General features: G+C 34.9%; 1 protein-coding gene across 4 annotated transcripts; it reads left to right on the forward strand.

Annotated features, from left to right (window-relative positions):
• The first annotated feature begins 21100 nt into the window (after positions 1-21100).
• Positions 21101-25169, forward strand: LOC136220899 (histone deacetylase complex subunit SAP18). 4 transcript variants are annotated; one of them, XM_066008731.1, is made up of 6 exons: positions 21101-21280; positions 21568-21654; positions 22809-22919; positions 23729-23824; positions 24052-24123; positions 24834-25169. In XM_066008731.1, the coding sequence occupies exons 1-6, from the start codon at positions 21182-21184 to the stop codon at positions 24933-24935; spliced, it is 567 nt and encodes a 188-aa protein (XP_065864803.1). In that variant the 5' UTR covers positions 21101-21181; the 3' UTR covers positions 24936-25169. The 4 variants fall into 4 exon arrangements, with proteins under 4 accessions (XP_065864803.1, XP_065864805.1, XP_065864804.1 ...); XM_066008733.1 differs by having other exon boundaries at positions 21103-21280; positions 24871-25169; XM_066008732.1 differs by having other exon boundaries at positions 21104-21280; positions 21622-21654.
• Positions 25170-26768: the final 1599 nt, after the last annotated feature.

Raw genomic sequence — 26768 nt, forward strand, 5'->3', positions numbered from 1 at the left:
TTTTTTATTATTTATTATTCATTACTCTCAATTTGTTTTCTTCGCATATTGAATTATAATAAATAGTAAAAATTAATTTTTAATTATTACAATAATATTTAATATTATTAAATAACTTAATATTAAGAAATATTATTAAAATTCGTCCTGCCTTCGATTCTCTTACCTTCTCCCATATTTATAGGGAGCAAAACCGCGTGGCGGATCGCTTGGCAGCTGCTGGGCATGGGGGGATGTTAGGTGTTTCTACCCTTTCCGTTCCTCCTTCTTTTCTGTTACCTTCTCTTCTTGAGGATAGGATTGGGGTCAGTCTTCCTAGACTGATCCCGGGTTAGGTTTTTGTTTGTTTGTTTTTTTTCTTCCCTTCTTACCAAAAAAAAAAAGAAATATTATTAAAAAAATAGATTAAAGTAAAGAAAACAAAATTTTTGACGTGTGGGACCCATTAAAATAAAATAAAAGTATCTAACCACTAGAGATGATTTTTAGAAGAGTGTTTTAATAAGAAGAGTGTTTTGTAATAGTGAAAATTTATGATGTGTCAATGGTTGGAGTATCCAATCATTAGAGATGCTCTAATGGGTTGTAACTTTTGGTTGTAACATATCCTATGTGGCATCCCCAAGTTGTGACTTCCCATTAGACATGCTCTAATTTTGTTAGTCTTCAATGATGTGATATGTTGATTTTGATGATATGACACATTGACTTATTGACTTTGTTTAGACCATCTCTAATGGTAGGGAACAATTTAAAGGTACCACATAAGAAAAGCAATAAGGAACATTTACATTCCACTAGGAACCATTATTACTTTATAATTTTATTGGGTAAAAAAATATTAATTAAATAATAAAGGACTAAAAATGTAATTTGTTTTGTAAAAAACATCAAAGTTTAGAGTGACTTTCACTCTCCAAATAATGTTTGGAGTGATTTCCACCATTTAAATGATGTTGGCTTTTAGGAAGTATAATAAAGTTTGTTAACAAATTTGGTAACACTTCCTCATGGTTAGTTACAACCAAATGGTGCAAAATACTGTAACACACAATTTACAAGCCCTAGATAAGCTTTTACATGACACATTAAAATATTGACTTTTGGTGATGTGACATGTTAACTTGATTATGTGTCAAATGGTGTTAATCAAATTTTTTTATTTGGTAATTTTATAAAACACATGTCATTTCTTCCGAGCAAAAAATTACCATCTTCCTCTATTTACAAATTGATAAAATTACAATGTTTTTTTATACTTTCCTTTTTTTTTAAATAAAGTTTTAATTTTTTATCATTAATAAAATTATATATATTTTAAATGACGAGTTGAGTTTGGGATTTGATTTTTATGCCTGAACTCAATTTTAAATGATGAATTGAGCTTGAGCTTGAGATTTGATTTTTAAATGGTGGGTAAATTACATATGTGGTGTACAATCTTTGTCATATTTCACAATTTGATGTACAACCTTCAATTTTGTACATAAAACTGTACAACCTTTTGGTGACTTTCCACTAAAGTGTACAACCGGTAATTTTGACCAATAAAAAGGAGGTCAAATTACTGATGTGACGCATTGACTTTTCGTTGACCGTCAAAATTACCGACTGTACACTTTAGTATGAAGTCATCAAAAGGTTGTACAGTTTTGTGTGCAAATTTAAAGATTATTTACCAAATTGTGAAATATGGCAAATGTTATACACCACGTATGTAATTTACCCCCTAATACCCTAAAAAATATTTAATGGAAACATTCTTTACAAGTAGACTAATGTCATCCTTCAGATCCGAAAGATGTACAAAGACCGTCTGATTTGGAAAGTGAATATTCCTTGATGATGTGAATGGAACCATTCGACCATATGGAAGAATATTTATTGTCCATCCATGCAGTCGTACGACTAGGAATGAGCAACTGCTGGATTAAAAGAAACGGTTGCGCAAAGGATATGAGACAAGAGATAGAGCGCGTCATATGACACTTGAGAGATATGAAAGGCATATGCCCTATGTAATCAGGACGAATGGCAGCACAGTTACAATATGGCAGGATGCACCACCTGATGACGTCACGGTCTGAGTTGTTCAGAGCCAACCAAAAGTGGACCGCTACAACATCTTTATAGAATGACGAATGTTACCTTTTGGTAGCCATTATACATAGAAAAATTATGTGGGTTGCATGAGGTACGTGAACGCATTTATTTTTATCAATACTCTGATTATCTTCAACTTTCCTTAAACACTTGCTAACTTAAGCATCGGTGTTGGCTCGTTGGACGCCGCCCCTCTTTGACATATCGTTGTTCTTATCTCAGACTAGTCAGGAAGGATCTAGAAGATTTACCGGAAACAACGATATCATCATACATTAGCAACAGATTAAAGACATGCGTACACACATGAAATTTAAAAAAAATCAAAAAAATATCTTGTATGTACACGCGTTTTTGATATGGAGGAGATAATATTTCTGAACTTTTTAAAAACTTTTTTCATGTGCGTACTCACGTGTCTTTGATCCATTATTGATGAGCATTAATATGACATACATGTGGAATCCAGATAACGAGATTCATGATTTCATAGAGCATTTTGTTAATATTAACTCAAATTGGTCTAACTTTCAACCATTAAGGGTAAATTAGCTCAACTTCTAAACGTTAAGGATAAAATTGAACCACTTTAGATATTAAGGTTTAAATTGCTCATAGTGTCCAATGTTGAGAGTATTTTTGCACTTTATCTTTTTTTTTATTTGTACAGTGAACAATCAGTAGCGAAGTTAGGAAAACAAATATGAGAAGATATCCCTATACTTTTTTTTGCTTGTTTATGGATTTGGGTATTCGACTGATGGTCTAAACCTGCATCCAATCGGTCGGATTTAAATAAAAAAATTGAAACTAAATTCAGTTGGATCCAGATTCACAAAAGTTCATCTATTTTTGGAATCAACTTGAAATTTACAAAAATAGAACGGTTAGCTTACTCTATTTATATTAATTATCAAGTTTATTTATTTAAGTTTAGGAAAAAATATTAAAAAAACATGTGATTTTATTAATTTGTAAATAGAGGAATATGATTTTTTTTTTCTTTCAAAAATAGTCATGTGTTTTATAAAGTTCGTCAAAAAAAGAATTTGACTAAGAGCACCTCTAATGGGTGTGATTTGGTTGTTATCAAACTCAAATTGGTAACAACCAACCACTAGAGCTCATCTAACTTATTTAGGTTTGTTACTTTTTTTTGTGACAACCAAAATTTCAACCAAAATTTACACTTAACTAGATAAAAATAGGAAATTGAACATCACCGCCAGCCAAGTTCAAGAAGTTGAGTGCGACTCTGCACGTGATAGCAGGTAAATGTATCACTTTTTTCTTTTGCTTTTATTGGCAAATTAAAATTTCAGTCCTTTATTATTAATTAATATTTTTTTCTTATCCTATAAAATTCTGAAATGACAATGACTCCTAATGGGTTGTAACTTTTGATTGTGATATATCTTATGTGGCATCCCCAAGTTGTAACCTCCCATTAGGGATGCTCTAATAGTGTTAGTCTTTGAAGATGTGATATATTGATTTTGATGATGTTACACATTGACTTGTCGATTTTGCTTAGAGCATTTCCAATAGAGGGTGTTTAAAAGAGTGTTTGGTGATGTGACACTTGTTTTGACAACTTTCAAATGGTGTCATCTATTGGAATAAGAGTCGTTGCTTAGCAATGTTGCCACTTTTTGGTAACCCTACTTTAAGGTTGTCAAACTTTTTTTAATATAAAAAAAGTAATTTACTTAATTACTATTAGTGTACCTTTTTTATAATATTTATAAATTAAAATAAACTATATATAAAGTAATAATTTGTGGGGCCATTGTGACAATTTTTAAAGTTGCTTACTATTTGAGTATTTTTTTTAACCAAAGTTGACAAAAGTGATTTGGATGATTGAAATAATAAAATATTATATTTTAGTATGTTATGTTAAGTTTTGGCACCCTTTAAAACAATCTCTATTGGAGATGCTCTTAGAGCATCTCTAATGGTACCAAACAACTTAAAGGTGCCACATAGAAAAAACAACAAGGATTTACATCCCATTAGGACCATTATTTCTTGATAATTTTATTGGGTAAAAAAATATTAATTAAATGACAAAGGACTAAAAATATAATTTGTTTTGTAAAAAGCATCAAAGTTTGTAGATACTTTCACTTTTCAAAATTTGGAGTGACTTTCCCATTAGGAACATTATTTCTTGATAATTTTATTAGATAAAAAAATATTAATTAAATGATAAAGGACTAAAAATATAATTTGTTCTGTAAAAAACATCAAAGTTTGTAGAGACTTTCACTCTCCGAAGTCTGGAGTGACTTTCGCTTTCCAAATAATGTTTGGAGTGATTTCCACCCTCCAAATGATGTTGGCTTTTAGGAAGTATAATAAAGTTTGTTAACAAATTTGGTAACACATCCTCATGGTTGGTTACAACCAAATAGTGCAAAATACTGTAACACACAATTTACAAGCACTACATAAGCTTTTACATGACACAATAAAATATTGATTTTTGATGACGTGACATGTTAACTTGATTATATGGCAAACAGTGTTAGTCAAATTTTTTTATTTGGTAATTTTATAAAGCACATGTCATTTCTTTCAACCAAAAAAATACAATCTTCCATTGCTTGCAAATTGATAAAACTACAATATTTTTTTTATACTTTCCCTAATTTTAAATAAAGTTTTAATTTTTTTATCATTAACAAAATCATATATATATATATATATATATTAAATGAGGAGTTGAGCTTGAGATTTGATTTTTATGTCTGAACTCAACTTGACCCATCTAAATGAATAATGGATTGTCTGAGCTTAAATAAAGGATTGGACGAGTTACTAGAAGGTAATTGAGGAGAATATATGAGAAGGTTACTAAATGTCAAGAAGTGGTGGTCTTCTTATATTTAAGAAGGCCGTTTTAATCAAATTCTTGTTAGAAAGCTGTTTTTTTATGGGTGTTGTTAAACCCAACCCCAATTTCCCACCTCTAGCCCCGTGAAAGGTCGAAAATACCATTTCAGGCTTTGAGGTGGGAAATGGGGGAAAAATACCTCTCCCGGCACGCGGGCGTGAGGTACTCACGCCTCACCATGGTGAGTGATAGGGATGTTTTGTCCCTATTTTTTAGCGTGATTTACGGTATAATTTCTAGCTTAATAGACAAGTTTAATTACAAAAATAGTATGTTTTTGAATAAATTACAAAATAAAAATAAATTTTACGTTTTTAGTAATTTCTTTAGTTTTTGATTAATTTCAGAAAAATAAACATCAAGCTAACTCGATTTTCGAAGATCGTATTTTTTAGGTACAAAGAAGAAAACACTCAAGCACTAATTCTCGGATACGCGGGGCGTAAAACAAGGCACGCGGTGCGTAGCCACTTCCCCTCGACACACGGCAGTCAATTGCGCTTTCCCACTTGGTCAATACCTACCACGCGTGGCGTAAACCATAGTACGCGGGGCGTCTCCAGTGTGAATCGAAGACAAAAGTTCTAGGAACCCAACTATGCGGGACGTAACCCAGACCACGCGGGACATCCAAGCTGTATTTCAATCACATAAGTTCCAGGAGCTCAACCACGCGGAGCGTACTCCATTCTACGCGGGGCGTGGTTGAGTCAACAAGCCTAAATCCGGTCCACGCGGAAGAAATTATAAACGATATGGGCTAATTCGGCACAGACGCGGGGCATACCACCATCCACGCGGGGCATACCTTGTGAAACCTGCAAAAATAGTATGAATTCTTGTTTGTAACTTATGTAATTACAATTTTACCCCCGAGCTTGATGTGTATAAATAAGAGTGATTAGCACTCATTTCCTCATTCAGATTTTGTATAACTAAACTCTACTACTTTGAGAGGTTGTTCACTTATTCCGCCACTCCGTCGAAGTTCCGTTCCACCCTCCTCCACCAAGCTCGAGACGTTCCACCTCCAAGACCTATGAGACGGCCTTGAGTCCGGTTAGCTAATTCCAAGGGACGATTTTCCCCTTTTTACTTGCTAATTAGCTTGCACTCTTCCTATATACTAGGCTTGGTTGTATTCATATTCTTTTCACTCCACATTTATAATATATGATTTGCAATTTCCGTTCTTTATACGTATTGATATTTGCTACTTGTTTTGATATTCTTAATTGATTATTGTGTAGGGGAGACACGATTTCCGGCGACCCGTAGGGACGGGTTATCTTTAGGGATTCATATAGGTGCTACCCTATCGGGAGTAACATTCTGGAAACCATAGGAATTGACAAGCCACGGAACTTACGGGCCCTAGTTTCTGATCCCCAGCATTAGACACGCCTTGACTAGGAACCACGTCGTCTAAGTACTTCACGATGCGGTCCGTCTACACATAGTCTTCTTTGCAAGAGTAAAGTATCAATCGTATACGTTCGGAGTCTTTGCTTATTATAATTATAACTTATCATAGTCCGTAGAGTTCGGTTATACAAGTCTGTCTCACCGTAGTTTAGGAGTAGTTTGTACTTGTCACCCAAACCAACCTAAAGTATTCACCGCCTAAATAACGAATAGAGCCGAGTAGTTTAATACTTGTAGATATAAATCCCGTGGATTCGATATCCGGTCTTAACCGGATTATTACTTGATACGACGGGGTACACTTGCCCCTACGTAGTAGTGTCTAGTAGAGTTTTTCATCAACGCACACATCACATTTATCATCACCCAAATACCATATACACATTCCATTGTCCCACACTATACTACTAGGCGCCACGCTCATCAGTGAGGCGTGAGGTAATCACGCCTCACCCTGTGTTGAGGTGTGATTACCTCACGCCCGCATGAATAAATCCAAAAAAATTTGTTGATGATTGTGGTTAACTCGAATTATCCATTTAGAAATAAAAATTACGGCATTTTAACTTGAATTACCCTTTAACAAATAAAATTTAACAACATAAACATTAAAATAAAAATTAATAAACATAAAAGAGTACATATAATATCAAAAGTGTTAAAATGTAATAAAAGAGTACATATAATTACGACATTTAGTTCGCCCGACGCCACGCGTCCATAAACTCATCCATCTCCCTCTTAATGAGTGGAGCATGCTCGTCAGATCGGTGGGTAGCCGCTAGTTGGGTGACACGCCACAACCAGCTAACCCACTACAAAATAAATAAATAAATATTAAAAAATAAACACATAAACTAATACTAAATAATAATATTAAATAATAATAAACTTATAAATTCGTTGTTGGCGCGAGCATACTGGACCGGTCCATCTTGTGGTGCATGAAGGAGATGAGGATGCGAATATCGCATATACCAGTCCATGTAAGCAGCATCACAGGCAGTGGGATTGTATCCAACTGGCCGGTATCTCCTCCGATCAATGCCCCAAGCCGATGGAAATCTCCGCCATGTATCCTCAACTATAACAGAGGAATGCGTGAGCCTGTACGATAAAGACCTCCATGGTTGTACTGCTTTATCAGGTCTAATACGCTCATCTGGGATAGGTTGAGTATATCCGACCTGTCGCAACGCTCGATCCGGCATATACGGCTCGATGATGTCTCTACACCGTATCCAACCGGCGTAGGACACTCAAAGCCGATCATCATCGGGGACATGACCATAAGGCAACCATGTTGATATGGATGTTTTGTCCCTATCTTTTAGCGTGATTTACGGTATAATTTCGAGCTTAATAGACAAGTTTAATTACAAAAATAGTATGTTTTTGAATAAATTACAAAATAAAAATAAATTTTACGTTTTTAGTTAATTTCTTTAGTTTTTGATTAATTTCAGAAAAATAAACATCAAGCTAACTCGGTTCTCGAAGATCGTATTTTTTAGGTACAAAGAAGAAAACACTCAAGCACTAATTCTCGGATACGCGGGGCGTAAAACAAGGCACGTGGTGCGTAGCCACTTCCCCTCGACACACGACAGTCAATTGCGCATTCTCACTTGGTCAATACCTACCACGCGGGGCGTAAGCCATAGTACGCGGGGCGTCTCCAGTGTGAATCGAAGACAAAAGTTCTAGGAACCCAACTACGCGGGGCGTAACCCAGACCACGCGGGGCGTCCAAAGCGTATTTCAAGCAAATAAGTTCTAGAAGCTCAACCACGCGGAGCGTACTCCATTCTAGGCGGGGCGTGGTTGAGTCAACAAGCCTAAATCCGATCCACGTGGAAGAAATTATCAACGATATGGGCTAATTCGGCACAGACGCGGGGCGTACCACCATCCACGCGGGGCGTACCTTGTGAAACCTGCAAAAATAGTGTGAATTCTTGTTTGTAACTTGTGTAATTACAATTTTACCCCCGATCTTGATGTGTATAAATAAGAGTGATTAGCACTCATTTCCTCATTCAGATTTTGTAGAAATAAACTCTACTACTTTGAGAGCTTGTGCACTTATTCCGCCACTCCGTCGAAGTTTCGTTCCACCCTCCTCCACCAAGCTCGAGAAGTTCCACCTCCAAGACCTAAGAGACGGCCTTGAGTCTGGTTAGCTAGTTCCAAGGGACGATTTTCCCCTTTTTACTTGCTAATTAGCTTGCACTCTTCCTATGTACTAGGCTTGGTTGTATTCATATTCTTTTCACTCCACATTTATAATATATGATTTGCAATTTCCGTTCTTTATACGTGTTGATATTTGCTACTTGTTTTGATATTTTTAATTGATTATTGTGTAGGGGAGACACGATGTCCAGCGACCCATAGGGACGGGTTATCTTTAGGGATTCATATAGGTGTTGTCCTACCGGGAGTAACATTCCGCAAACCGTAGGAATTGACAAGCCACGAAACTTACGGGCCTAGTTTCTGATCCCCAGCATTAGACACGCCTTGACTAGGAACCACGTCGTCTAAGTACTTCACGGTGCGGTCCATCTACACATAGTCATCTTTGCAAGAGTAAAGTATCAATCGTATACGTTCGGAGTCTTTGCTTATTATAATTATAACTTATCATAGTCCGTAGAGTTCGGTTATACAAGTCTGTCTCATCGTAGTTTAGGAGTAGTTTGTACTTATCATCCAAACCAACCTAAAGTATTCACCGCCTAGATAACGAATAAAGCCGAGTAGTTTAATACTTGTAGATATAAATCCTGTGGATTCGATACCCGGTCTTAACCGGATTATTACTTGATACGACGGGGTACACTTGCCCCTACGTAGTAGCGTCTAGTAGAGTTTTTCATCAACGCACATATCACATTTATCATCACCCAAATACCATCTACACATTCCATTGTCCCACACTATACTACTAGGCGCCATGCTCATCAAGATTTTGGCGCCGTTGCCGGGGATGTGACACTTGTTTTGACAACTTTCAAATGGTGCCATCTATTGGAATAAGAGTCGTTGCTTAGCAATGTTGCCACTTTTTGGTAACCCTACTTTAAGGTTGTCAAACTTTTTTTAATATAAAAAAAAGTAATTTACTTAATTACTATTAGTGTACCTTTATTATAATATTTATAAATTAAAATAAACTATATATAAAGTAATAATTTGTGGGGGCATTGTGACAATTTTTAAAGTTGCTTACTATTTGAGTATTTTTTTAACCAAAGTTGACAAAAGTGATTTGGATGATTGAAATAATAAAATATTATATTTTAGTATGTTATGTTAAGTTTTGGTACCCTTTAAAACTATCTCTATTGGAGATGCTCTTAGAGCATCTCTAATGGTACCAAACAACTTAAAGGTGCCACGTAGAAAAAACAACAAGAAAAATTTTCATCCCATTAGGACCATTATTTCTTGATAATTTTATTGGGTAAAAAAATATTAATTAAATGATAAAGGACTAAAAATATAATTTGTTTTGTAAAAAACATCAAAGTTTGTAGATACTTTCAGTTTCCAAAGTTTGGAGTGACTTTTCCATTAGGGCCATTATTTCTTGATAATTTTATTGGATAAAAAAATATTAATTAAATGATAAAGGACTAAAATATAATTTGTTCTGTAAAAAACATCAAAGTTTGTAGAGACTTTCACTCTCCGAAGTCTGGAGTGACTTTCGCTCTCCAAATATTGTTTGGAGTGATTTCCACCCTCCAAATGATGTTGGCTTTTAGGGAGTATAATAAAGTTTGTTAACAAATTTGGTAACACATCCTCATTGTTGGTTACAACCAAATGGTGCAAAATACTGTAATACACAATTTACAAGTACTATATAAGCTCTTACATGACATATTAAAATATTGATTTTTGATGACGTGACATGTTAACTTGAATATATGGCAAACAGTGTTAGTCAAATTTCTTTATTTGGTAATTTTATAAAGCACATGTCATTTCTTTCAACCAAAAAAATACAATCTTCCTTTGCTTGCAAATTGATAAAACTACAATTTTTTTTATACTTTCCCCAATTTTAAATAAAGTTTTAATTTTTTCTCATTAACATAATCATATATATATATATATATATTAAATGAGGAGTTGAGCTTGAGATTTGATTTTTATGTCTGAACTCAACTTGACTCATCTAAATGAATAATGGATTGTCTGAGCTTAAATAAAGGATTGAACGAGTTACTGGAAGGTAATTGAGGAGAATATATGAGAAGGTTACTAAATGTCAAGAAGTGATGGTCTTCTTATATTTAAGAAGGCCGTTTTAATCAAATTCTTGTTAGAAAGCTGTTTTTCTATGGGTGTTGTTAAACCCATCCCCAATTTCCCACCTCTAGCCCCGTGAAAGGACGAAAATACCATTTCAGGCTTTGAGGTGGGAAATGGGGGAAAAATACCTCTCCCGGCACGCGGGCGTGAGGTAATCACGCCTCACCATGGTGAGTGATAGGGATGTTTTGTCCTTATCTTAATTTCGATCTTAATAGACAAGTTTAATTACAAAAATAGTATGTTTTTGAATAAATTACAAAATAAAAATAAATTTTACGTTTTTAGTTAATTTCTTTAGTTTTTGATTAATTTCAGAAAAATAAACATCAAGCTAACTCGGTTCTCGAAGATCGTATTTTTTAGGTACAAAGAAGAAAACACTCAAGCACTAATTCTCGGATACGCGGGGCGTAAAACAAGGCACGCGGTGCGTAGCCACTTCCCCTCGACACACGGCAGTCAATTGCGCATTCTCACTTGGTCAATACCTACCACGCGGGGCGTCTCCAGTGTGAATCGAAGACAAATGTTCCAGGAACCCAACTACGCGGGGCGTAACCCAGACTACGCGGGGCATCCAAGGCGTATTTCAAGCAAATAAGTTCCAGGAGCTCAACCACGCGGAGCGTACTCCATTCTACGCGGGCATGGTTGAGTCAACAAGCCTAAATCCGGTCCACGCGGAAGAAATTATCAACGATATGGTCTAATTCGGCACAGACGCGGGGCATACCACCATCCACGCAGGACATACCTTGTGAAACCTGCAAAAATAGTGTGAATTCTTGTTTGTAACTTATGTAATTACAATTTTACCCCCGAGCTTGATGTGTATAAATAAGAGTGATTAGCACTCATTTCCTCATTCAGATTTTGTATAACTAAACTCTACTACTTTGAGAGGTTGTTCATTTATTCCGCCACTCTGTCGAAGTTCCGTTCCACCCTCCTCCACCAAGCTCGAGAAGTTCCACCTCCAAGACCTAAGAGACGGCCTTGAGTCCGGTTAGCTAGTTCCAAGGGACGGTTTTCCCCTTTTTACTTGCTAATTAGCTTGCACTCTTCCTATATACTAGGCTTGGTTGTATTCATATTCTTTTCACACCACATTTATAATATATGATTTGCAATTTCCGTTCTTTATACGTATTGATATTTGCTACTTGTTTTGATATTTTTAATTGATTATTGTGTAGGGGAGACACGATTTCCTGCGACCCGTAGGGACGGGTTATCTTTAGGGTTTCATATAGGTGATGTCCTACCGGGAGTAACATTTCGCAAACCGTAGGAATTGACAAGCCACGGAACTTACGGGCCCTAGTTTCTGATCCCCAGCATTAGACACGCCTTGACTAGGAACCACATCGTCTAAGTACTTCACGGTGCGGTCCGTCTACACATAGACGTCTTTACAAGAGTAAAGTATCAATCGTATACGTTCGGAGTCTTTGCTTATTATAATTATAACTTATCATAGTCCGTAGAGTTTGGTTATACAAGTCTGTCTCACCGTAGTTTAGGAGTAGTTTGTGTTGGGGTTTAGTGTCCTATAGACAATTGTTCTAGGATACAAACTTAATGTAAATGAAGTGTTCTTTATATCATTTGTTTTAGTGAGATATATGTTTTATAACTATATAAAGGCAATCCCTTTTAAGCACTAAATAAAGTCTAATAAAAGGAAATCCGTAAGTTTGTTTAAAGTGATTATAAAGTGTTCATACAAGCATGAAGTGAGATAAAACTTTATAATAAACTGATAAACTTAAAACCACCCCAAGTCAAGCAATATGTTTAGGATTGACATATTGCGGTTGAGACTTGCATGTAACAATGTCTTCTGTTCGACAGAAAGCTGATCTCACAAGCTTCATATATACAGATATCTGGACAGTTACATGGATCCGATGAAAAGTAGTTCATTAGGATTGGGGACCCGACTTGAGATAACAGGATGGGTAGATTTTTCCTTGTCACCTGTTCATCTCATTGGTATTAATAGGTATAAATAATCCTCAGACTCAAAGGAATGTTAATTGGTATTCTGGATTGCGAAATGTGACGCTTTGACTCTGTTGTAACACGATCCTTAACAGAGATGACTCTAGGGTGTGAACAGCAGACGTTGGGTATCGCAGGAAGTGATTACGGGATCGTTATACATTGGATTGAGCATTTATCACTCCCGATAAATGGGAGATATGTCCATGGATCGCTTGTGGAAGTCTTGACTCTAAATCCTTGCAAGGTGATAGCTTAAGAATGAAATGAGATTTCTCTTAACCTATCTAATTGGAGTTGACTCGGCCAGAACAAGTAAAACGAACGTCTCGCTATATGTGACTTGACATTACCCATAGTCATAAGATTCAGTTCAAGGACGTAGTTGATAAAGGATCGAATTATACCGTAACTAATACGGAAAGGTCAACGACAGAATCAACCTGTCTTCTTATAGCTCTAGGGGAATGATTACGGACTTGCTAATCACATACTCTGTACATCATTCCGTTATGCAAAGATTAAATATAATTCTTTGAAAATTAATTTAATAAGTTGCATACGGCTAGTAGCAATAACCTAATGGGTCACACATAAGACTTGGAACCCAAAAGAGAGAAAGATGCTAATTAATTGACGGAAGCCCAATTGAGCCCAATAAGGCCCAATTACCAAGGGGGGCGAAATTTATGTAGTAAAATACATAAATGATTAATTTGATTTTATTAATCCTAATTAGATTAGGATTATGAATTAAATTAATTAAAGGATAAATAAGTTAGGAGTTTTAATTAGATTATATTACTCCTATTATTATCCAATAATGTTATTATTATTATCTTTTATATTTAGATATATTAATAGATAATAATTAAGAATTCTATTCCGAATTGAATTTCTATTCAGTAACCTAATTCTATCTAACTAGGGATTAGATACAAGAGAGATTATAAGTACCCCCTATGTGATTTTCGAAATACACTATTGATTCCAGGAGAGAGAATTTTAACACCCCCTTGTTGAGGACGAAATAATCCATCGCTTCCTACCGATTCAATTGATTTCATCTCTTTCTCTTTATCATTGATCTTGTGTTGATTAATTAGAGGCAATCTATTTTGGTTGCTATTCATCGGTTGATTTCTAATCGTTTACTTGTTTTGTTTTGTTGTGTTCATAAAAGAAGAAAAACAAACAAAAGGGAGAAATTCGTTTTACTACTCCTACATCAGGTCAGTTCACGATTTCGCGGATTCCCGGAGATTGAACCGTCGGATCGTCGCGATTTTTGGACAGGAGCTTCTAGACATATTCTTCCACGTTTCCACCGTTCAGATTGTCGTTCGAAGTTCTGGAAGGTATTTTCGGATAGGGGCAGATTGGTAGACAGTTTCTATCTCTTATGAAGTTGTGGGCACTTCGTTTGCAACGGTAGATAGAACATCTAAAAGGTATTTCTTCTTATCCCTCTTTATATGAAATAACGATTAACGGATCTTGGGGTTAATGGAAATAGGTTAAAATTTTTATATTTTCGCTGCTCTACGTTAGCCTATTTTCCTTCAGTTTGTACTTGTCACCCAAACCAACCTAAAGTATTCACCGCCTAGATAACGAATAGAATCGAGTAGTTTAATACTTGTAGATATAAATCCCGTGGATTCGATACCCGGTCTTAACCGGATTATTACTTGATACGACGGGGTACACTTGCCCTTACGTAGTAGTGTCTAGTAGAGTTTTTCATCAACACACACATCACATTTATCATCACCCATATACCATCTACACATCCCATTGTCCCACATTATACTACTAGGCGCCGCGCTCATCACACGTCACCTGAAAAACAAATACTCAATAATAAATAATAATATACTATAAATAATACTTAAATTAATTCTAAAATTTTATAAAATACCTCTGCTGCCGTCATACGGTCCAGCTGCCCGTGTATGGTATCTAGTCGGACGGTCGTCTTGCCTGGTACCCCGACCTCCCATCTTAGTGCACGGACATGGTCAGCTGGGATCACGTGAGCTAGTCTATGCGGCCGGAACACCGGAAAATACTCGTATATCCACGCTTGTAGTATGGTCAAACATCCGCATATACCAGAACAGTCTCCTCTGCTCGCTATCTCCAGCTGCCGATACAACATGGCAAGTGTAGCAGACCCCCATGAAAGTCCAACTGCCCCTCTAACACCGCCGTAAACCTCAGCAAGATGAGCCAACCTAATCCTATCTCCACTCTTGTCAACAAACAAAGTGGATCCGAGCATAAGCCACATCCACGTTGTGGCCCGAGTAGCGTCATCCCTACCCTCGATGACAAGCCTGTGTACAGCATCAACAAATACACCTCCACCACTCCAGAGATGTCGGGTCGGCGACAGAAGCTGCTCCCGATCCACCCCGAACATCATCATGCACATGGCATGCAACCGGTCAATAGTGGGAGACTCGGACACCATCGCACCGTCGATCGAGATCCGAAGAATCTGCCATACATCATGCAGCTGGATAGCCATCTCCCCGAACGACATATGGAAGGAGTTCGTATCAGGCTTCCACCGCTCCATGAACGCAGTCAACAGTAGAGTGTCGATGTTCCTAAACATAATATGTGGAAGGTGAGACAACCCAGTCTTCTCGATCATATCCTTCAGTTGTAAAATGACACATATACAATTACTGAATGTTTTTGAGGTTTATAGTTAAAAATACAAATTACAATAAATGTTGACAAACTAAATTATTCTTACCTCGGGTGACGCACCAGAAAACCACACCCACAAATCCCGGCATGCTGTTGATCTGTTGTAGCATGTCAGAAACGACCGAAGCTCTCCTCCCAGCATCTGTGAGACAACATGTCCTAGAAAAACTAGGAATCACGGAACCATTAACGGGGCCACCATCCACCGGTCTACTAACAATCCAGGTCTTGTCCTCACTACCTTTGGGACGTTTGCTGGTCCCTGAAAGTTAAAAAATTATACCAAATTTATACTAAAGTTATAAAATTATACTAAAGTTATACTAAAACTATTAAATTATACTAAAATTATACTAAATTTATAAAATTACACTAAACTATACTAAAGTTATAAAATTATACTAAACTTATAAAATTATACGAAAGTTATACTAAAATTATACTAAAACTATTAAATCATACTAAAATTATACTAAAGTTATACTAAAATTATACTAAAACTATTAAATTATACTAAAATTATAGTACTAAATTTATAAAATTATACTAAAATTATACTAAACTTATACTAAAATTATATTAAAACTATTAAATTATACTAAAACTATACTAAATTTATAAAATTATACTAAACTATACTAAAGTTATAAAATTATACTAAAATTATAAAATTATACCAAAGTTATACTAAAATTATACTAAAACTATTAAATTATACTAAAATTATACTAAAACTATTAAATTATACTAAATTTATAAAATTATACTAAACTATACTAAATTTATAAAATTATACTAAACTATACTAAATTTATAAAATTATACTAAACTATACTAAAGTGATAAAATTATAGTAAAATTATAAAATTATACTAAAGTTATACTAAAGTTATACTAAAACTATTAAATTATACTAAAATTATACTAAAATTATACTAAACTATACTAAAGTTATAAAATTATACTAAAGTTATACTAAAATTATACTAAAACTATTAAATTATACTAAAATTATACTAACATTATACTAAAACTATTAAATTATACTAAACTATACTAAAGTTATAAAATTATACTAAAAAATACATGTACTCGCAAAGCGACCTCCTATGCGCTGGGCCGGCTGCTCATCGACATCCTCACCCTCACGATCACGTGTAGCTGCAGACTGTCGCAATACTTGGGCTACCACATCCAAGTAGTCCTCCACAGAATCGCTATCAGGTTCTCTGTCACCAAAATCCATCGCCCCCTCTGATCCATGAATATCGGGCTGATTCACAATCGGCCCCCTCCACACCTGCTCCGTCGCAGCCCCTCTTCGCCTACGACCAGATATATCAATACCTCACAATCTCGTATGTCGTGGTGTATCATCCTCGTCGTCCATATCTAGACGACGAGCAGATGACGGGATGGATTTCCCCCCTAGTAGGCTGCTCCGTCTACAAAAAAATTACACTAAGTTAATCTAAAATTGTAACATATAAATTATAAATTACACTAAATTAATTTAAATATAAATATAATTAAAAAAAACACCATCAGGCGTATGAACATCACGTCCGAACCACTGGTCGGGCGTATGAACATCACGTCCGACCTATGGTTCGGGCGTTTGAATATTACGCCCGACCTATGGTGCGGGCATGTGGCTATCACGCCCGCACCACTGCTCGGGCGTGATGTTCTTACGCCGGAACCATAAGTCGGGCGTGATGTTCATACGCCCGACTGCGATTCCAGCGATTTTCAAAAAGATCCCACAGATCTCAAATTGAAGCGTAAATCAACAAAATAAAACCGTAAATCTTACCATTTTCGCTTTCCCTTTACGGCCTCTGTCACCATCCATGATTTGGTTCAAAAATTAGTCCGGATTTGATCGAAGAGTGTATAGGGTTCTTGAGAGGTTTTGTCTTTTTTCAATTTTTATGCAAAGGGTAGTTCGGTCAATTCCCGAAGCTAGAGGTAGGAATTTGTGGCTAGGTATAGTAATTCACTTTTTTATTTAAGAGATTTTCTAGTAGTTCCATTAAAGAAAATAGTTACCAAGATAGTGGAAGAATGTTAAAGAGAACACACGAGGTTATATCACAGAGTGGAGGTTATAGAAATGTGGTTATCTTTAGTAGAGATTAGAAGTGTTAGTGAACTAGGATAGTCGCAAACTATTCAAGCTCAGGCCAGTCCAAGCTTGACCAAAGTTCGAATTGATAGGGCTCGACTTGAGCTCGATATCTGCTCGAGAGAGCTTCCTCAAGTTCCACTTGAAAGGTCGGGAATAGACTCAATTGTTTTTAATTACTAAATATTTTATTATTTTTTAATTCGAAATAAAATAATTAATGACATGGGTAACAAAAGAAAATTTGTAATTAGTCATTAACTTTAACTCTCAACTAGTCACAACTCACAAGGCCTATAAAAAATATATTTAATGGCTGCTTTGGGGCGAGGGCTAGTCTGAACATTAGGACTTCAAAATTTAAAATACAAGCCCTAAAGACTAATATGTTTCTCAAAGTCCTCTTCACTTTGTCATCCACACCAATGACACTAACCTTGGAGAAGTTAACATCCAATCTGCGAGTTCATCTTCTCTGCCCACCAGTAGCAGCTGCTATTCTTGGAGTTCGGCCATGGCTGGTGATTGTTTTATTTTATATTTGAAACTCACATGGAGTATGTTATAAGGTTTATTTTTTCAATATATGCTACTTATTATGTGCATGTATGATCAATTTGGTTAAAAGCTCGACTCGGTCAAAAATCGGCTCGATCAAATCTTGGTCAAATATCAGCTCGAGAGGACTTGACTCAAGACATTAATGAGTCAATATTAAACCTACCTAAACTCGATAACGATTCGGTTTGCTAACTCTCCTAACAGATATCATGGGTAAGGAGGTTACAAAAAGGAAAACTACAGAAGTTGAATTTATTCTCAATTTTCGAGATCACAACCAACAAATCCAAAAACACACAAACAAACTGTGCAATTGTACTTTCAATTTCGAATTCCAACATTTTTCTTTTGTTTTGGTTTCATTTCCTGTATTTTTCACTTTATCAGAACAATTAAATTTCAATTTTTGTACTTTTACGTTTCAACCTTCTTATAATTATACGACCTTCACAGTTGATTTATTTTTCTTTGCTTAATTCAAACTTTAAGGAATTATTTAGTCCACTTTATTCCGAACAACAGTCTGAAAGTCAGATTAAGTGCATTAAAAAATCCGTAGATACTATAAACTTTTGTCACACTTATAATTTCATTTTCGCTCCAAAAAGCCACAACATCTACTATATTTTTTTATATATAAAAAGTTAATAAATCCAATTTTGCTTAAGAGTAGGTAGTTTTTTTAAAAATAAATTGCGCGCAATACGCTTACATTAAATAATAAAGAAAAATCCTCACCCCACCTCATGTGATTCAAACCTAAGATTTCCCCGGTCATGGGTATGCTCTCAACCACTGGGTTAAGAGTTTCACTACTCATAAGAGTAAGTATTCAACAATAGTAAAAACCAAATATAAAAATGGTACAAAATTACACTAACAAAAAGGATTTGCACAATATTGTCACAAATATCAATAACAGATTTACATGAAAAAAAAACATCAAGGTTTATTTGGTATAAATGAATTCCAAAATTTTTGTGAATTTTATTTATAATTTCAAAATTTTTATTGTTTGGTTGAATGTTGAAATTAATTTGGCCAAATTCCAAATTTATGGAATTATTTTTAACTAAACCAAAATTTACAAAAATAGATAGATATTAGAAATAATTCAATGCCAAAAATTTAGAATTATAGTTTTTACAAAAATATGATGTTTCTTGTTTACTTCCTTTTTGTTTGTTTGTTTTACCTATTATATATTTGGGTTAATTTCAAATTAAATCTTGTGATTACAAATTTTTGCAGATCGGTATTTATAGTTTTTTTTGGTACATTTGCAAAATTTTCATTTTTTGTTGACTTTATCAAATTTCGCTGATAATGTCCTCAAAATGGAAAATTTCAAGAATTAAATGATATTTTAAGCAGCTTTAATCCTTCACTTCTTAGGTTTGAAGTCATTTATGTCTTGTTTTTATGAGAGAGAAAGTTAATGTTTAGAGAGAAAAAATTTCAAAAATGATAATTTTGAAAAATAAAAAATGTAGCTCCATAGTAAATATGATACTAAACAATTTTAATTTTTGATTTTTTTTTTATTTTGAAGTCGTTATTAGCCAACTTTGGTAAAGTCAACAAAAATAAAATTTTTGTAAGCAACATAGTTCAGTTTGTAATAAAAAAACCCATAGATACCAATCTGCAAAAACGTAGAACCACAAGGTTTAATTTAAAATTAACCCGATATATTTTACATTCTTTTTATAATTTTTCCCATTTTTATTTCTAATCGATTTTATCTAATAAAGAAGTAAGTTGGATGCGAAAACTATATTGCACACATCTTGAAAAAAGTCAAACAACTAAATTAGAGTATGAGTTATAATATGAAAAAAGACAGGTTTACAGTTGATTAAGTAATTTTTTTTTTAAACGTTTCAATTTTCTATTAATTATGTAATAATATTTTAAGACATGCGTAATACATCTTCCAGAAACTTACATCTTTGCAACCAAATGATTAATTGGCTACATTTTAAGGAAAATCAGAATATTTTAAGCAAGTTGATGAGATTATTGGGAACTTTTAAAAGTACAGGGGCAAGATAGATTTCTATATAATAAATGAAATAAAAAATAAAAACTAATAATATGAAACAAAATTTTGATTTTTGGAAATATTAAGTTTCATTTGTTCAATAGATAAAGGAAGGTAAAACGCATTATTAGACCACTGATCTTTCAATTTTTTTTTGTTTATTAAGCTCTTGATCTTTCATTTGAATAAATTAAGTCTATGATTATTTATTTTTGATCTCATTAAGCCCTTTATGACAAAAAAAAAAAGTAATTTTGAATATAAGATTCGATTAACAGACTGTTATTAATTGCACTTGCACTCAAAATTTGCATTTTTTCACTATTTAAAAGCAGTTTTGTATGTGTAATGTGACTGTAAAAAAACTATAAAAACCTTAATTCAAACTATAAAAAATATATTTTTAGATAATTTCAAATACATATGAAGTTAATAACGTCTTTTTAACAGAATTACATATTCACGATTTACTAATTTGGTCATCAAGAGCTTAATGAGACCAAAAATAAAAGATCATGAGCTAATGTATCAAAATAAAAGATCAAACGTTTAATAAACAAAAAAAATGAAATACCAGAGGCCTAATAATGCTTTTTGCCATAAAGGAATGGGTCATTGTTCAACAAATTTGGGTTCCTAAACCATAAAGAGCCGAGCCCAATATAGGGATCAAACAGGCCCAGCCCACATCAAGGAAACTATATAGCTGAACTCCGAGTAAATACGGCACCGTATAATCCATCAAAAGAGTTGAACAAAAGAAGAGCACACCTGAAAAGGCCGAGCCCAATATAGGGATCAAGCAGGCCCAGCCCACATCAAATAAACTACATACCTGAACTCTGATCAAATACGACACCGTATTACCCATCGAAAGAGCTGAACAAAATAAGAGCACTTCCTTTCTCAGTCTCAACCGGTGTTAGAATTTTCGTTTCGGCTTCAGCTAGCTCTCGAAGAGACAGACATGGCGGGAGTACCTGAAATGCAAAAGAGACCCGGTGGAAGACCGTTAGGACCTCCTCCGAGAGGTCCTCCGCCTCTTCAGCCCGTTGATCGCGAGAAGGTACTAAAACGCCTGTCTGTCTTGTTTAATTCATCGTTCTTTCTTTCTTTTAGGGTTTCGAAGGACTATATATTTTTGCTTTTACATATATGCTGTACATTGAGCTCAAATTCTAGGTTTCAGATAGTGAATCTACATTTCTGTTTTGCCTTCATTTACTTATTTTGCTTCATATTCTAGTTTGGTTTCTCTTCGCGGCCAGTATCTGTCATCAATTATCTAATGAACTTGCGCATATTAACTATTTGCTCTGTATATTGTTTTGATATTTAATCTTTAATCTTCAGTATTCTAATGATGCATATATTTTTTCCTCTCTCCCTGCCAATCGGAAAATGCAGACTTGTCCTCTACTGCTTCGTGTTTTTACTAAGGTATGTTCGCGATCTGAGCTCTTCTAAGGAACTTTTACTCAGTAATATTATTTTTTTTTGTCTGTTTGCAGGAGCATACAATTTTCTTTAGTAGTATAGATATCTTGAAATTAGTGCGGAGGAGACATGTGCAAAGTCTTATTTACACTTCATGCAATATAATTTGGAAGAATGCATAGCTATTCAACATATTATGTTAGTATAGGAACTTTGCTGGCATAGATAGACGATGTCTTGTCTCCATATATCCAAAGGATGCATCTGGTGCGTTGGTAAAAACTTAGCAATAAAAAAGCACATAGTGATTGTTTGATATTTTAATGAAACAAAACGAAGTACTATCTTTGTAATTATTGTTGGTAGAGAAACTTTTATGACAGAGAAAAGAGTGGGGCTTCTTCTTTATATTGCTTGAGCAGTTGTGTAGTGGTATTCTTTTCCAAGCAAGTGAAACTAAATTCATAGGTTACCTATAATGAAATCCTTTGAGAGTTTTTTATGTGTTCACCCACCTTTATCTTTGACAAGAGCTTTAGAATTATGATTGTGGTTGCAGTTCCACAGACCCCAGCCCTCCTCCTAATAGTGAACATCACTGATATGCTAATTCTCCAGTCCATTGTTTATTTCTGAAGTAATTGTTATCAATCATGTCATGTTGAGTCTGAATGGTGCATGGTAGGTAGTTATTTGCAGTTTGACAATCTTCATATGAATGCATGAAGGATTCATGAATTTTGGAGAATGTAGGGAAAGAATGCTGCAAAAGAAATTTGCATTTCCTAATCAATTTAAGCTGATTCCACTTTTACTGATTCATGTAGTTTGAACTGGTGTTCTTTTTTAAATGCACAATGTTCTGCTTTGAAATATCTATTTTACATATTTCCAGCTTTAAACTTTTTACAGAGACCATAAAGTTGGATTTCTGCTTCATCTTTCATTGTTCTTCTCTACTCTCAGATAAGTTAGGGAGAGTTTTTTTTTTTCTAATTGTTTTCATGGGTGACTTTTCTGGTCAGCATCTTTAATTTAGATAATTGGGAAATTTAGGAGCAATACAGTCAGAATCTATTGTTCCCCAATTGAGTAAAGTACATTGTACACGTAATACTTACTTGGTGATTTTATTGTAATTGTTTGATTTCTTGCAGATAGGGAGTCATCATTCCAAGGATGATTTTGCAGTGAGAGGCAAGGAACCCAAGGATGAGGTTCAAATTTATACTTGGAAGGATGCTACTCTTCGGGAGTTAACTGATCTTGTATGTCAAAATCACTTGTCAATTGTCATTGTACTTTCTTTTATATGCGTCTTACAGAATGTTTCTTATTGTCCTAGGAAATAAAGGAAGTTATGTTTGAATAACCACATTCCTTTTGTGATGAATTCCACTTAAAAAGATTATAACCGTCATGGCAACTTCTTTTTTCCTTTATGTAAGCCTCAGTTTGAGCTGTCTTCATTTCTTCTACTGGTTACATATGGAATTTAAAGAATCCTAGAACATGATTGTTCTCCTCTGGATTAAATCTTTTTACCATTGCTTTCTTCGATGCATGTGTTGCGGATGTATCTCTGTGTAATTCTATGCAATTTGTTTATGATCATTGAAAGGAAGGAAGAACAAGAAATCATTTTTTCTGTCGAGCTTTTTGGAGTATAAAATTCTATATGCGGGATTATGTTCAATGTCAAAACAGCTATTACTGTACAAAAAGTGCTACCTAAAACAGTCTGGTCTTAGCTGTGTACTTTTGTTGGAGATTTTGGTTCAGGGAGAAGAATCTTTTTCTCTGCATTGTTTTAGTATGCAGAAAATGAGTCTTCTAAACTATGACATAAAGAATGAGACTCTGCAAACTGTCTTGTCTTGCTACAAATCTGATGCTTCTGAATCTATAATTACATGCTATGCATGAATGCTATAAGCCTTCTCCCATAATGATTGCATTTGCGCCATCTATTTTTAATATCTTGAGTGATCTTTGGCTGGACTTGTTTTTTTTCTGCCATAATTGATTTTGTTTTAGGGTTTTGGCTTTCTTATACCTCATCTGACCTCTTTCACAGGTCAAAGAGGTGGCTCCAGCATCAAGGAGAAGAGATGCAAGGCTGTCCTTTGCTTTTGTATATCCGGACAAAAACGGTCGTTTTGTAGTGAGAGAGGTAAGTTGCTTTGCTCCTTTCCCTTGCCTTCCAATATGTGGATGATTCTCATTTTCAAATCCTCTAGCATATACTTGTGGATATCCCCTAAGAAGAAATCTATTACAAATGTATATTGGTATCATGCTTTGTTATTGATGTTAGTATGTTACTAAGCTGTCTGGATTAGGTTTTGTATACAGTGGTACTGATTTGAAAAACTTTGCCAACTTGGTTCTTTCGTGAAGGTTGGAAAGACCTACTCTAACAGAGGTGGGAAATTAGATGATGCTAAAGCATTGGCGGATCTTGGTTTTCAGGTAAAAGAGGATACGTTTTTTTTTTTTTTTTGTCTTTCTTAATGCACTTAGGGGTGGTAATTCATGTAAGTGGATCGTGTTCGTGTCGTGTCAATTATTAGGTTAGTGTGGAATGAGTCAATCCTAACCCAACCCAAAGTTTTTTGTGTCATAATCGTGTTAATTTAATCGGGTTAATGTTATTTTCATTTTGTGTTTGTGGGTCACATGTTATTTTTCTAGCTCTATTAATTGTGACATTTAACAATATATATATTCATACTTCTAGATATTTATGTCATTTTTGGATTAGCAGGTTAACTCTGACCATCCAAACCCAAAATCTATTTAGCAAACCACTAATCAGCTTATATTATGTTATATTTGTGGAATATATTCGCATGTCACTTCTAATTTTATTCCCTCTATTAAGGATAACATGTAAAAATATTGAAGGTTTGAGTCGTGTTCGCATGTGACAATTATAATTTTATTACTTCTATTAAGGTGTCATGTAAGAACATGAGAGGTTATACTAATATTTTAAACATTTATGTCGTTTTTGAGTTAACAGATCAACCCTAACCTAACTCAAAAATCTGCATGTCAATTTCGTGCCAACCCAATGATAACCCATTACTTGTTTAATAAAATGCTAATCCACTGTTGGGTATGTGTCGTGTTGTTGCATTGTGTACAATTGCCACATCTTATGCTAACCTATTCCACAGAGTGGATTCACAGCTAGTACATGCTTTACGTTTGCAGATAGGAGATTACTTGGATGTTGCAATTCTGTAGAGAAGATTTTACTGCGCTGTGTGCATTATTAGGTTGATTTTGGTTGGTTTTTTTTACGCATGTCATGCAAGGAATGATGATGATTAGTAAGCTGTATTTGTCAATGTTCTAAAGTTATTAGAAGAAAGGGTTAACTGATGAGCCTTGGCAGCATTTGTATGGTATTCCAAAATTTAACTTGATGATGTGAGTTTTCAACTTTAGATGTACCAATGGAATTTTAGCGACGGGCATTCGTCCCATATATTTGTACTTTTCAGCATTAATCACTTGACTTCTACAGCATTTTCCAAAGCACTATACTACTGTTGATTGTATTTTCTCAACATTTTGGTGTTCATGTGCAATTTCAGGTAACTTTTCTATGTTCAGTGGAAAGTCCAAAAGGTTAATTTATCATCTATATTAACTTATTCCAAATAGTTTACAACTTTGGAAGAAAAAGAAGCATATTTAGGCATTTAAGCTTTTCGGCTTTGGTAGTAATCCTAGTTACATTTGGAGGAGTGTGTGAAATTCCCGAGTGGTTATTGGCCTTGGTCTTTGGTGGCGTCTTGGTAATTTAGACAATATTCGTATTTGGAAAGATCCATGGTTAGCTAATGAAGATGACTTTTTTTGTTGTCAAACTTCCTGGTAATATTGTTGTTGAGGATGTAGTAGTCTCGGATTTGTTTGAAGAGGGAGAGAAGAGTTGGGATCATGAAAATGGAGTGAAGCACTCATGACATCTCTTTGTCCAATGTCCTTAAGCTCAAATTTTTCCATTCTCAATGCCTTCCGATGCGCTCTAAACTGGTGGTTCCGTTCTCGATGCCTTCCAATGCGCTCTAAATTGGTGGGTAGAAGATTGGACATTTCTTTGATCCATGTGAAAATGAAGTAATTTCATTTCCTCTAGTTTATGATTTCGAAGATTTTAGGGAGTTCTTCCCCAATCATTACGAGCATAAGCCTGAGGATTGGGTTGTCCGTGTGCTTGGTCTATTTGGAAACGGAGAAACAGTAAGTTGTGGAATGGCGAGATCTGGAATAGCGGTAACAGAAAATCAGCTTCAATAAAGTTTTCCTCAAAGATCCACCGCTGACTTCTTGAGCTACTGACTCTTTTTTTTCCCACTTGGTAGCTTTACTAGCCTTAGTGGCTTGTTTGGAGATCTACTCCGAAAGCAACTTGGAAGAGACTATAAGACATCGACAATTAGTTCAGACATGAATCATGAGAAGCCATTGGCCAGATGGAAGAGGAAAACGATGAAATAAAAGGCTAGAGGGCGATTCACTCTATCAGTAGCAGAAGAATAAAATACCCACATTTACTTCAACTATGGATTTTTCCTCTTCAAAATCTTCCACTGGTTAAGAACATATCATTGATTCTGGGGGAGTCATTTTCTTGGTTTTGGAAGAAGAATTCATTTCAAATACTAAGAGGGGAAGAAGGAAGATATTAAAACTTACTATTTTTACTTCTGCAAAAGGCTCGTAAGGAAATGGGCTTGCAGAGGATTCAAGGGATGTATACGATAACAAAAGTGTGAATATCACATATCTCTTCCCTCGTTATATAGAACTAAGCAGTGTTCACATGGACCCTAATGATCATGGTAAATTTGATCATTTACCATTAGATCTAGGTTGATTAAAATCTTAAAGTGGAGATTGAAAGCATCCCAAGGTTTAGATTTAATCAGCCTAGATCTAACGGTGAATGACCAAATTCACGTGGTCATCAGGGTTCATATGAAAAATACTGATATAGAACTAGAGCAACACTTCATTTTCCTGAGTGACTAATGGGCACATCTCCCGTTCTTATGGAAAGGAAAATCTTATGAAAATGGTGCATCTCATTGGAAAATGAA

The sequence above is a fragment of the Euphorbia lathyris genome, chromosome 2 (genome assembly GCF_963576675.1).
Source record: "Euphorbia lathyris chromosome 2, ddEupLath1.1, whole genome shotgun sequence".
NCBI lineage: Eukaryota > Viridiplantae > Streptophyta > Magnoliopsida > Malpighiales > Euphorbiaceae > Euphorbia > Euphorbia lathyris.